The sequence below is a fragment of the Xenopus laevis genome, chromosome 8S (assembly GCF_017654675.1).
Source record: "Xenopus laevis strain J_2021 chromosome 8S, Xenopus_laevis_v10.1, whole genome shotgun sequence".
Lineage (NCBI taxonomy): Eukaryota > Metazoa > Chordata > Amphibia > Anura > Pipidae > Xenopus > Xenopus laevis.
Window position 1 is genome coordinate 4,396,281 of NC_054386.1, and position 13,915 is coordinate 4,410,195.

The 13,915-nt window shown below is 38.4% G+C and overlaps 1 protein-coding gene across 11 annotated transcripts in view; it reads left to right on the forward strand.

Annotated features, from left to right (window-relative positions):
* The window catches only part of pcnx1.S (pecanex 1 S homeolog), a 75,910-nt gene that overhangs the window by 7,961 nt on the left and 54,034 nt on the right, over positions 1 to 13,915 (forward strand). For 10 of the 11 annotated variants that reach the window (XM_041574900.1, XM_041574901.1, XM_041574902.1 and 7 more), the window contains exons 2-5: positions 7,621 to 7,829; positions 9,803 to 9,908; positions 11,965 to 12,004; positions 13,035 to 13,124. In XM_041574900.1, coding sequence (XP_041430834.1) covers positions 7,621 to 7,829; positions 9,803 to 9,908; positions 11,965 to 12,004; positions 13,035 to 13,124 — 445 coding nt within the window. The remainder of the gene's footprint in view (positions 1 to 7,620; positions 7,830 to 9,802; positions 9,909 to 11,964; positions 12,005 to 13,034; positions 13,125 to 13,915) is intronic. The other variant, XM_041574905.1, reaches the window with a different exon arrangement.

Below are 13,915 nucleotides of genomic sequence, written 5' to 3' on the forward strand. Positions count from 1 at the left end.
TTCCTTTCCTGCCTCTAATTTGCATATACAAATTAGTATTCGAATTCGGTTCGATATTCGGCAGTATCTTTCACCAAGGATTTGGGGTTTTGGCCAAATGCCAAATAGTGGATTTGGTGCATCCCTACTCAAAATAGACAATTTCTTGAGGTAAGTGAAAATCTTTACCAGTCCAGCCCATATCTATATATCTATATATCTATATATCTATATATCTAACACTAAGTTTGCCCAGGAGCAGAAACAACCAATAATATGCATGCTTTCAAACAGGTGACCAGTAAATGTTACCTACTGATTGGTTGCTATAGGTTACTTCTCCTGAGCAAACTTAGTGCCTTTTTATTATATAACTCCCCCAGATGTATAGAGTGAGCCCTAGTGATCTGTACTGTGTATATACTGTATGGACTCTGGCTAGTGAGTCATTCATTAATGAACCCTGCCTGCTCACCATGGTAACAGATGTATTGGTCGTCAAGCAGCAAACGATCTGGTTAGAAGGATCTCAGGATTTTTGCACATGGGTGTTGTTCCTTTGTCAGTGTACCACATTGCTCTCAAGCTCCTGAAATATAGAAGCGCAGCTGGTCAGATCATTCGAAATCTTACAGACACCAAATAGTCACTGGCAAAACACTATTCTCATTAGACCCGGAGGAATGTAGCCATGGCAACTGCAAAACCGCAGCCTTAATCATGCATCCTTTGGTTATGCTGAGCAGGACTTAAATGGTTTTTATTTCTAAATTACAATGTTTGCACTGCAAATGATTCATTCTACCATATAAAATCTCATCCCTGAACCAGCAAGTGTATTTAGTTATAATATTGGTGTGTAGGTGCATCTCAGGTCATTTTGCCTGGTCATGTGCTTTCAGAAAGAGCCAGCACTTTAGGATGGAACTGCTTTCTGGCAGCTGCTGTTTCTCCTACTCAATGTAACTGAATGTGTCTCAGTGGGACCTGGATTTTACTATTGAGTGTTGTTCTTAGATCTACCAGGCAGCTGTTATCTTGTGTTAGGGAGCTGTTATCTGGTTACCTTCCCATTGTTCTTTTGTTTGGCTGCTGGGGGGAAAGAAGGGGGTGATATTACTCTCAACTTGCAGTACAGCAGTAAAGAATGACTGAAGTTTATTAGAGCACAAGTCACATGACTGGGGGCATCTGGGAAACTGACAATATGTCTAGCCCTATGTCAGATTTGAAAATTAAATATAAAAAAAAACCTTTTTGCTATTTTGAGAAATGGATTTCAGTGCAGAAGTTTGCTGGAGGAGCACTATTAACTGATGAGTTTTGAAAGAAACATTTTTTCCTATGACTGTAACGTTTTGGGACCGCATGGCCGTTCCTCAGTCACTTAGGAAGGGCGATGCAGTCCTGAAACGTTTAATCACTGTGAAGTCCCAAAATTGGAGTCCTATTACAGGTCTGTATCACCGGATTGGTGTCAGGTGCCTTCAGGTATCGGGCCCAATACTGCCCAAAATTGTATATCGCAAAGCAAGAGACCTGCGGCACAACTGTTGCAATTGATTAAGTGATCAGTATTTATTCAGCTCACAAACAAAACGGCAACGTTTCGGGCCTCCACTGGGCCCTTTATCAAGCCCAGTGGAGGCCCGAAACGTTGCCGTTTTGTTTGTGAGCTGAATAAATACTGATCACTTAATCAATTGCAACAGTTGTGCCGCAGGTCTCTTGCATTGTAATCATTGTGAAGTGTCATGAGCACCCTGGACTAAAGATTGGGAACCCCCCATTTGCAGCAGACAAGGTATTGGCGTCAAATTTTTTTTTTTCAAATTCAATAATTTGTTGCCCCTTTAATAGTCTACATTTGCCTTCTGACCTCTGCTTTCTGTAAGTATTATAAATAATAAAGGAGCGATGCATTACAGCTGATACTTGGGGTTTAGCAATCTCTTCCTGGCTTTCCATGACGCTGTTTATTGCTAACTGGTCATGATAAAGTGCTTTGTATATTTTTTCCTCTGATCCTGAGATGTCCGTTAGTAATGCAATTCTTGGAGTGGCTATAGCTGTACTGCAGCTATTGTTTTTCTGTTTTTAGCCAGATTCATAACAGGCCATTGTTAATTGTAGTCGCCAGGAAGGACCTCCAACATGGAATGCTTGTGCTAAATGCCTTTTATTTTCCAATGAAAGCGCAGGTCAGGTTTCAGTAAGTCAGCAGGGAGTGTAAGGAATGCTCACAAAACAAAAAGGTCTATACTCTACTTGAGTTCACGATTTTAAGTGCCCTCCCCAAATCTCATTTCTATTAATTAAAAATGTCTTTAGAAAAAAAGGCGTTCAGCATGTTGGGAAAACGGGAAGCTCACCAGCATAAAGCTGAATCTTATTTGTATTCATAATAATTTGTACATTTTTGGGAAAGACACTTTTATGCTGGCACCATAGATTCTTCTTCCCGAAAAAAACTTGGCAAATCTATGGCAGACAAAGGTGGTGAGAGCTTGATTTGTTTCAGGAACGCTGACTATGATGTTTCTGAGCAGTGTCACCATATCACCACCTGGACAATGTTTTTCATGGTTTCCAAAAACAAAACCTAAGGATTGCACACTCAAATATAAAAAGTCAAAAATGTTTTTAATCAAAAACACATATCAGCGATTGGCCCTATGCGTTTCAATTTTTTTTTTATCCTTTTGTTGTACTGTATGGATTTTGCCCCTGATGAAGCCCACTCTAGTGGTCGAAACTAACAGCCGATATTTAAGTGTACATTTTTTGACTTTTTATATTTGTTTTTATGTTTTGTTTTTGGATATCTTTACAAGGAGGCTTCATTGGGGTGGTCTCCATGGGATTAGCACTGTATACCTCGACCAAATCCGCACGGGTTATATTCCCCTTATTTATCAATACATTTTCAAGAAAAATTCCAGTGCGGGAAAAAACTAATGAAAATTGTACGAAAATGATTATTTTTTTTTCTGATTTTGTGCCCAAAAACCACGAAAACATTGGATTACCGCACGAAACCCAGCGCAAATCAGATATCTTTGGGACTTCTCCCTTTGAATTACAGTATATACAACCTCGGCATGTCTCAGATGCCAGATGCTGGGTATAATGAATCCAGAAAAAAATCTTAGTTTTTTTCACCAAAAAATTGGTTTTATAGTCAAAAAATTTTTGTGCACACTTTTTAATCAATAATTAAAACAAAAAAAACATGAAATGTTGCTTATAAATGGGACCCAGCTTTTCTGAGTTTGTCGTTCTAAAGCATAAAGGGATCCTGTCATCAAAAAACATGTTTTTTTCAAAACGCATCAGTTAACAGTGCTACTCCAGCAGACTTCTGCACTGAAATCCATTTCGCAAAAGATCAAACAGATTTTTTCATATTCAATTTTGAAATCTGATATGGGGCTAGACATTTTGTCAATTTCCCAGCTGCCCCTGGTCATGTGACTTGTGCCTGCACTTTAGGAGAGAAATGCTTTCTGGCAGGCTGCTGTTTTTCCTTCTCAATGTAACTGAATGTGTCTCAGTGGGACACAGGTTTTTACTATTGAGAGTTGTTCTTAGATCTACCAGGCAGCTGTTATCTTGTGTTAGGGAGCTGCTATCTGGTTACCTTCCCATTGTTCTTTTGTTTGGCTGCTGGGGGGGAAAGGGAGGGGGTGATATCACTCCAACTTGCAGTACAGCAGTAAAGAGTGATTGATGTTTATCAGAGCACAAGTCACATGACTTGGGGCAGCTGGGAAATTGACAATATATCTAGCCCCATGTCAGATTTCAAAATTGAATATAAAAAAATCTGTTTGCTCTTTTGAGAAATGGATTTCAGTGCAGAATTCTGCTGGAGCAGCACTATTAACTGATTCATTTTGACAAATTTTATTTTTTCCCCATGACAGTATCCCTTTAAATTAATCACTTGCTATTGCTGTCTTTCCCCTTCAGAAGGAAATGACTCAGTATGTGATACAGTTCGGTTGTAGTTGTTCTTAGAAAGAAACTATGCGGCTTTGGTTGCTGTTACCTAGACAAAGCTCTTGCTTGTTGACTGTTTGTTTCTATAAATTACTTGAACAGGCCTACGTTAACTTTCCAAAGGTTAAATAACTACAATACACTGTATGGCCTGTTTCTCAGAAATGTGCACTTTGCAGTAAATGTGTTTGATTTCTAGCTCCACAAACCCAGTGGGAAAAGCACTAGTATCACTAGTACCATCTTTCATTATCATCTCTTCTATTATAATATGGTTTTTAAATGCAAAATAATTGGTAGCCACCTTGGTCTGACCTGCATTCTCTGTCGGGCGCATCCCTTGAGATGTCATGGGCAGTATGAAAACACACTCTGGCCAAACAACAATCTCATTAAATCTCAAGGGATGAGAATATTTTAGGTGAGGAAATGATCAGTTTCTGTTGAATGGAACACTTCTGTTAAAACTTTTATTTGTAGCTGTAAGCCTTTTTTTGGCATCTGGGTAATGAGCTCAGGATTATTTATTTTTTAATTAATTGTACCTTTTTCTGAAAGTAATTTTTTTCTATAACCTGAAGTGTCCCACGCTTTAGCCCACTTTTATTTAAAATCCTCTTGCATGAGCACCTTCTTAGCTGGACACACAGGGGCAAATTTACTAACCTCCGGAAATTCGCCAGCGTCGGATTCGCTCACATCGCAACAATTCGCCAGGCGGAGATTCGCCAGGACAATGCTAATTCACTAAAATCCGAAGTTGGGTTCAGTGTGCCGAAAGCTAGCGTTACTGCGCCAAGCAAAGCGAAGTTGCGTTAGCGTTGCCTTATTTCCATACGGCGGGAAGTTAAAGTTGAAAGGACGTATATGTTGCAGCCAATACATTACACTAAACAAGCCTGGGAAACCTTAATAAAAAAAAAAAAAAAAAAAAATTGTTATATTGCCCTACACATGAGCCCAGTGTATAGTTTATGTTCCATATGTTAGGAAATGTAGGGGGGAAGCGGGTTACCCCAAAAAAAGTAACGCTATTTTTCAGCCTATCACCCTGAAAAAGGAAAAGACGCCAGGGTTTTTTGGGACTTTCAAAATTTTCAACTATTTTTTGAGGAACTCCTATCTACTCTATTGCACTTCGCCTGGTCTGAGGTGGTTAAGGCAAGTCTGGCGCAAGAGGTAACGGTCAGTAAAATCTGCATCTTAGTGAATTTGCGTAGTTACGTCCATTCGCCAGAGCGCAGCTTCACCAGGCGTTAGGGAGCAAAGTACCGCTAGAGTCTTATCTCCTTCGCTAGCTAAGTTGCACCTGCAACTGTTAAATCGGCAAAGTACCGAAATGACCTCACGCTGGCGAATTTTCACCCGCTTTAGCCACTTCACCCTTTAGTAAATTTAGCCCCACAGTATCTTATTACCAGTATTTTTGAATAAAGGGTTTTCCCTAGCAATAGTGAATGAATTCTTAACTATTAACCAATTGGCTTATTTTTCAGAAAATAGTGAGGTTTTTTTTTTCCGTATAAATTCGAATAAACTCACTTTTTTTTTTTTTTTTTAAAACTCAGATGTCTGTTAATTAAAAAAGCTGAATATATCCGAATAAATATGTATGTACATTGACTTCTACATGAACTCGCAAGCTTTTAGATGGCGACGTTTTACATTCGTTTTTTTTTTTGTGCATAATGCCAAATATTTTGAGCTTTTTAAAATATAATTCGAATTTGAGTTTTTGTGCAAAATAATTTGAATTGTGACAAAAATTCAAATTCGAACGTTGATTAATCACCTCATCTGTGTCTTGGCTACTTTACTGGTATTGTAAACCTATGGATGTTTCATTGGCTAAATCTACAATACAATGATACCTTTTAGGAGTATACAGAATAAATAAACACAAAAATAAATATTGGGATGGAGAAATGAAGGGTTTATTGTTCAGAAAATGTAAGTAGGATTTACAGCTTGAGTTGCATTCCTTGCCTAGTTAAGTAGTGGTTGCCATAGGTAACAAAAGCATAATGTTCTAGTTGTCCGAATAAACATAAATCTAATTCTTATCTCCACCACTCGCTATATTCTTTGTTAGCAATGCATAAGAAGAAATTGCATTAAAGGGCACCTGTCACCTTAAATTGTTTCCCCCACCAGTAATGCCGATTATTAGAGCCTGCGCTTTGAAAATATATATATATATATATATTGAATAAACTACCCCCTCTTGTAAAATATAAGGATATTATAAGTTACCGAGGAGTTTCATGACCATATAAAAATACGAGGCAGAAGGCCGAGTGTTTTTATACAGTTCATGGAACTCCGAGATAACATCTAATATCCTCGTATTTTGCAACTGGGGGTACTTTATTATAATACACACGTTTCGGTGAGTCTTGTGACAGAAATGACATCAGAACTCACCGTTTATAACTGGTGACATCAGAACTCACCATTTATAAGGATATAATTTACAAGATATTCATGGCTTTTGTGTATTGTATATCATTTTTATTTATTTTTTTAAATATCCCCCCTGTGTGGGTTGCCATATTGAGGTACACGCATGCACATAATGAACGATTGCTAAAACTAATGTAAGGTAAGCTTGTGAGCCCCAGTGGGGAGAATTGCTTGTTAGGTGCAGACACACTATGCAACATGGCCGGGGAGATTAGTCACCCGCAGTAGACAAGGTTTATCACTGGGCGACTAATCTCACCGTCTTGCCTCTCAACATTCTCTGTGAAAAAAATAAGAAATTTTAGACCACACCCTAGTTTGTCCAGGCACACCCAGTTATTCCCCAAAACCTTGCTCACCTTACAGAAACCCATTGCTTTTTCACAGAATCTGCACTTTCTTGCTTAAAATGGGATAATTAAATAAGGTATGCCAGGATTTTTCTTATAAGGCCATTGTAACTGGGCAAAGATTTGCTAGAGAGGATCAATTAAAGGGGGCCCGTCACCCCAAAAAAATAATTTCAAATCCTATTTTAGCAAGCAAAATGAACTTTAATTACACTGTATAAATTATTTGAATTTTGTTTCCTTTTGTCTGGGAATTAATAATTATATCAAGCAGGCAGGCAGCCATTTTGTGGACACTGTTATTAAGAAAAATCTTGTATCATCTCAGAATCTTGTTTGTGCACCAGAATGGGGGACCTGATGTCCATCCCCATGTCCTGGTTACACAATTAAATGGTGAAGAGAACTGGGGGAATGTGGGGAAAGCAGTGACATGTAGGAAGTGCTGAATGGAAAGTGAAAGTAATTGTCTGCCTAAGGCATAGAGGAGGGGCAGACAATATTTGATTGACAGCTGTGATTTTTTTAGAGTTTACAACAGCTATGAATGCTTAAATAAAAAAAATAATTTGGGTGTTGTTTAATTTGAAACGGACATTTATTATACAGCTTTTTATGTCTGGGTGACAGGTCCACTTTAAAAGTGATACAATGCTTGCTTAATTTTATTATATAACATTTATTCATAATGTACTCTCCAGATTTCAGTGTGCATGAATGAGGGATATTGAGGCAGTTCCCACTCAATGTAAAAAAAAAAAAACCCTTGTATACTTTTACAACAATTTGACAGTTTCTTTATTTTTCTCTGTTTCTTTATTTTCAGGCACTCTCCACATCTCTGGTGATTGTTGCTGTGTACTGCCCAGTGGTTGCAGCTGTTTTCATTGTGTTGAAGCTGGTTAACTACCGTCTGCACAGGGCACTGGATGAAGGAGAAATTGTGGAGAGGAGTGCTAGCGAGTTGACTGAGAGGGTGGCAAAGGCAGAACATAGTGACAGCTCTGCAAGAAGAGAGGACAGCAATGGACCCGGGTAAGAGTTGAAAGACTGGAAAAGATGGTTGGATCTTAGGTGTGCATAGGCCCAGCACAAGCATTTATGGACTGTGTGTTTGTGTGTATTACAAGTACGCAATTATATCAAATTTTACTTATCACTTGCAATTAGGCAGTTTATATTTAGACATAAAAGGTTTAACTTGATTGACGTGTGTCATGTTACTGTTTCCCAAGCTTCTGCAAGCCAGGAACCTGGCTCCGACTGGCAATCTGTGGGTTCTGGCAAATGCTACAGGGGCTGCTATAAGGTGCCATAGAAAGTCCGTATTTAGTGGGCTGATTGGGCTTATGGGTACCTGAAATGCCACGGCCTATTTTAATTCTCAGTCCGGACCTGCCAGGAACATTAGTTGCTTTCTCAAGAAGAAGGCGGGTAGGGGTGATTTTGTATATTAAAGGGGTTGTTCACCTTCCAAACACTTTTTCAGTTCAGTAGTTTTCAGATTGTTAACTTTAAAGGGATACTGTCATGAGAAACATGTTTTTTTCAAAACACATCAGTTAATAGTGTTGCTCCAGTAGAATTCTGCACTGTAATCCATTTTTCAAACAGATTTTTTTATATTTCATTTTGAAATCTGACATGGGGCTAGACATATTGTCAGTCTCCCTGCTGCCCCCAGTCATGTGACTTGTGCTCTGATAAACTTCATTCACTCTTTACTGCTGTACTGCAAGTTGGAGTGTTATCACCCCCCCCCCCAGCAGCCAAACAAAAGAACAATGGGAAGGTAACCAGTTAGCAACTCCCTAAAAGCTGGCCATAGATACAAAGATCCATTCTTTCGATTCCTCAAACGATCAGACGTCCCAATCTCCCGACCTGCCACTAACCATTCAGATCAAATAAAGTATTAAAAGAACAGATCAGCCGATGTTCTGCCCCTGACAGCGATCGTACGAAAGTTATGTCTGACAAAAGCTGGTGACAGTCTCCCACTGAAAATCATACTATCGGCAATACACGCAGAGAAATTATTGGCAGCCGACAAATCTTTTAACCTGTCCCATCGACCAAACGACCGATCTTTGCCGGATGGAAGATCACGGCTCTCTCCACACACGGTCTGAAAATCCTACGAATCCTCGATTCGTTCGATCGGATCTTTGCGTCTATGGCCAGTTTAACACAAGAAAACAACTGCCTGGTAGATCCAAGAACAACACTCAATAGTAAAAGCCAAGTCCCACTGAGACTGATTCAGTTACATTAAGTAGGAGAAATAACAGCCTGCCAGAAAGTAATTCCATCCTAAAGTGCAGGCACAAGTCACATGATGGGGCAGCTGGGAAACTGACAATATGTCAGATTTGAAAATTGATTATAAAAAAAATCTGTTTGCTCTTTTGAGAAATGGATTTCAGTGCAGAATTCTGCTGGAGCAGCACTATTAACTGATGCGTTTTGATAAAAACATGTTTTCCCATGACAGGATCCCTTTAACATTATTCTGTTCATGTTGTTATTTTTATAGCACACAAAAGTAACTCTTGGTTAACAGAACATGATGCCTTAATGCAGGGATCCCCAACCTTTACAACCCGTGAGCAACATGCAGAAGTAAAAGCATTTGGGGAGCAACACTAGCATGAAATATGTTCCTGGGCTGCCAAATATGGGCTGTGATTGGCCATTTGGTAGCCCCTATGTGGATTGTAAACCTACCTTGAGGCTCTGTTTGGCATTGCACCTGGTTTTTATACTAAACTAAAACTAAAACTTTCCTCCAAGCCAGGAATGCAAAAATAAGCATCTGCTTTGAGGCCACTGAGAGCAACATCCAAGGGGTTGGAGAGCAACATGTTACTCACGAGCTACTGGTTGGGGATCACTGCCTTAATGAAAGGTCAGCTGCTATTAAAACAACCCGCAGCTTATGTATCCAGCATGTTTCATTAGATTTTTGCGCAACAACCTTCTTATCCCTTTGCATTTTGCCATGGCAGTGATCCAGGTGGAGGGATTGAAATGTCTGAATTTGTTCGAGAAGCAACTCCTCCAGTTGGATGCAGTTCACGTAATTCCTACTCTGGGTTGGACCCAAGCAATCAGGTATGTGTCTGGAACAAAGTCCAAATTGCAAAATAATATTAAATGTGTAATCAAGCTTTAGTCTTCCAGTAACCAAACAAAAAATGAATCAGAAGGGTTATGATTTGTTATGTTTTACTCTAATTTCACTGAATCAACTTTTCTCATCCGTAATGAGATGATTGCCACAAATCTCCCTTTCGTCTTGCTTATTAATTGAGAACTAAACCCTAAAGATGAATGTCTAGAAATGCTGTATTTTATATACTAAACTGACTACACCAGCTTAAAGGTTCAAATCTCTATAACAGTGTAGATTTTGTTATGACTGTCGGCGACCCTGCAAATGTACAAGTTCATTGAACATAGAATCTGATGACAAAGTGTTGGTTATTATTTTCTATTGCTGTTGTATTACTATCTGAGCTAAATTAATAACTAATCACCCTTTTATCATAGCTTCTACAGACCATATATATGGGATATGGGACAGTTATGGAATCTTATCTGGAAACCCATTATCCAGAAAGCTCAGAATTAAGGAAAGTCTGTCTCCATTTTATCCAAATTTTTTAAAAAGGTCCCAAGCATTTTGCTTAAAGTGGACCCGTCACCCAGACATAAAAATCTGTATAATAAAAGTCCTTTTTAAATTAAACATGAAATCCAATTTCTTTTTTTTATTAAAGCATTCATAGCTGTTGTAAACTCGTTTAAAAATATCAGCTGTCAATCAAATATTGCCTACCCCGCCTCTATGCCTAGGCATAGAGGCGGGGCAAGCAGTTACTTTCACTTTCCATTCAGCACTTCCTAGATGTCACCGATCTCCCTACATTCCCCCAGCTCTCTTAACGATTTAATTGTGTAACCAGGACATGGGGATGGACATCGGGTTCCTGTCCCCTGGTGCACAAACAAGATTCTGAGATTATGCAAGGCTTGCCTTAATAACAGTGTCCACAAAATGGATCCTTCCTGGTTGCTATAATTATGAGTTCCCAGACTGATGGAAACAATATTCAAAAAATTTATACAGTGTAATTAAAGTTCATTTTGCTTGACTAACATGATAAAATAGGATTTGGAATAATTTTGTTTGGGTGACGGGTCCCCGGGTCCCATACCTGTATTGTCATTTTATACCTAAGCTAAGGTTACTGACCGCAATACAGAAGCGTATTTTGTGAGTCAGAAGAAAATATGGACGAGTGAAAAATCAAGAGACTTTAATATGTACATTTTAGAAGCGAATGTAAACATAATATTAAAGCGTTCTTTGCATCAATGTGCTTTCCAAACTTAAAACCACTTTTTTCAGTGGGAAAAAAGTTTGAAGAAGAAACTGAATGAAGAGAAAATGGGTAAAAATATTTTATTAAAAGAGTAGTGGTTGCTTAGAACTCATTACTACAACTGAAGATTTTATAAAACTCTTAGTTATAGGATTGTTTTTATCCAGTATCCGGTTATCCAAGAAGGGTCCAAATTAGACTCCCATAGACTCATTTTAATCAAATAATTCAAATGTTTAAAAATTATTTCCTTTTTCAATGTAATCATAAAACAGTACCTTGTATTTGATCCCGACTAATATATAATTAATCCCTATTAGAGGCAAAACAATTCTAGATGGTTTTGATTATTAAGTAGACTTAAAGGATATCAAAATTACTGAAAGATGCTTATCCAGAAAATCCCAGGTCCCGACCATTCTAGAAAAGTCCCATACTTATTCTAAAGTATAAATGGGACATTTGGTCCTTATCTCAACAAAACTATCATATTCCACCCTTGCTATTAAGTTAATGGGATGGATAATTTCCAATTATATCTCAAGGAAACTATTCTCAAGAATTTGTCTTGAGTCCTTAATGTGATCAGAATAACTGACCGTTTTTCAATAAATATGTTTAAGATCAGGTATGTAGTGTCTCCTGTCACCTACATTAGTGTTAAGTCTGTATAATCTAAAATTGATCTAAGAGCCTTATTTAGCCATCTCAGTATAAATCTGCCATTGCCACCCCCCCCCAACAATCCTTTTAACCCACTAACTCTGTTTGTTTTTGAACAGGTTGGAGTGTCTCGTTATGGAGCTGCCTCTGGAAGCAAAGGTATTAAAGATATTAACACATGACAATGTTTAAACCGTAGGTATTCTCAAGCCTATGGTGCACAGGGTGTTTGGCTATTGCTGGCTATAGCAGGACATGGCAAACACTCTGTTTATTGCACATGCCATAATGGCAGAATGTTCGTTTTGACTACCGTTGTATCTTGTCTGAGTATAGCAGCTCTTAACATTCCCTGTGTGTTGTAAGCCTTAGAACAGGGGTCTCCAACCTTTCTTTTCTTTTTGGCAGTACACCTGGTTTTTATGTAACTAAAACTTGCCTCCAAGCCTGGAATTCAAAAATAAGCACCTGCTTTGAGGCTATTGGGAGCAACATTCAAGGAGTTGGTGAGCAGCATGTTGCTCGCGAGCCACTGGTTGGGGATCACTGCCTTTAGAGGCTTCATTGTTCTACGGTATTTTTAGTCCTGGGAGCAATATAAACAAAAACTTGAAAAACACAGCTCTGCAAACCTTCCACTGAATCCTTCTCCTGTTGGTTATGGGTACTGCACACAGCAGCTTCAGCCATCTTGTAGTATGTAGTAGTAGTAGGAAGGAATATCTACAACACTGGATCACTCCAAGTCTGACCTTGATTTATTATTAGCATTTACTACTTACACCTTCTAGTAAGTACAGCTCTATATATTGGGAACCTGTCTGCAAGAAATAAGCAGCCCTTAAATGGTAAGGATTTGGAACAAAAATTTAGTCCTTTACTTGGAATAAGTAATTTACTACTTAGGAATGAGTGATCAAGACTATGGAACCATAAAACTAGAATACAATCCATTAGTCTGTCTATTATTGTATACGTATCCAGTAATGCTACACAAATACCCTTTCATAATCAAGACAGGTCAGTGAGACAATAGAAATGGATAGTTATTGTGCATTATTACATGATTTTTAATTAGGCACCTAATATGTGTCAACTTTTGCACTCCTAGTTATGGGCATAATGTACATAGCAACACGTATGAAGAGTTAAAGAAAATGAATGTACTCATGTCTGGTTGTGTCTACAGGGGATACAGATGCTGCAAAGACGTCAGATGATATCAGTCTGAGTCTTGGCCAGAGTTACAGTTTGTGCAAAGAAGCAAGTGAAGACCAAGGTAGACTGCATCATTTACTGGCAGCATATAATTACCTAGTTTTTCTGCATCTCTTGACTATTGTCTTGTGGTAGAGTATGGGAAGATAAAGATTTTGTTGAAGGTTCACACCTCTGTGCTCATTTGAACACAATATGCAAAATTGTTTTAACCACAGACTGAGAGGAGGCTACAGTAGGACGATGCATTATGTATATGAACTGGCACATACTTGCAGAAAAACTCATGGCCCCTCTGTCCCAAAGAGGATTCAGGGAAGTGTTTTATTGCTGTGAATGGCTACAGCCATATTGTATTTTTTGGGCAAAGGGAGCAGAAATAAAACTGTGTGCAACAGATGTGGGACAGAGACAAATGGGGAATCTCATGTCCCTGTCAGTCCTTTAATGAGCAATGGTAGAGAAGGATTAAGGACATTAAAAAGACTGGAGGAGGGGTGTAGCAATAAACTGAGGCAAAAATAAAAAACCTATGAGGAACTTTGATTGCGTCATATTTAAGAATTCCCCTTTGTACCAAAATTCTTCAAGTATCCACAGAATGTATGTAATTATAGGAGGCATTTCTATTATAGCTATACGAAACTGATTTAAATAGATACTGACACAGTACAGTTTAGGTTTTTTCCATGCGTGCCCAAAGAAGTTTTCTGTAAAAAAGTATTCCTCTTAGTATAGAACTTCTCATGTATATTTCATTAAATGATGCTATATCATACATTCAATTATTTGGTGAGACTTTAATGTAAAAGCTGTCCTTGTGTATGCAAGCATTTTACAACATTTTTAGAT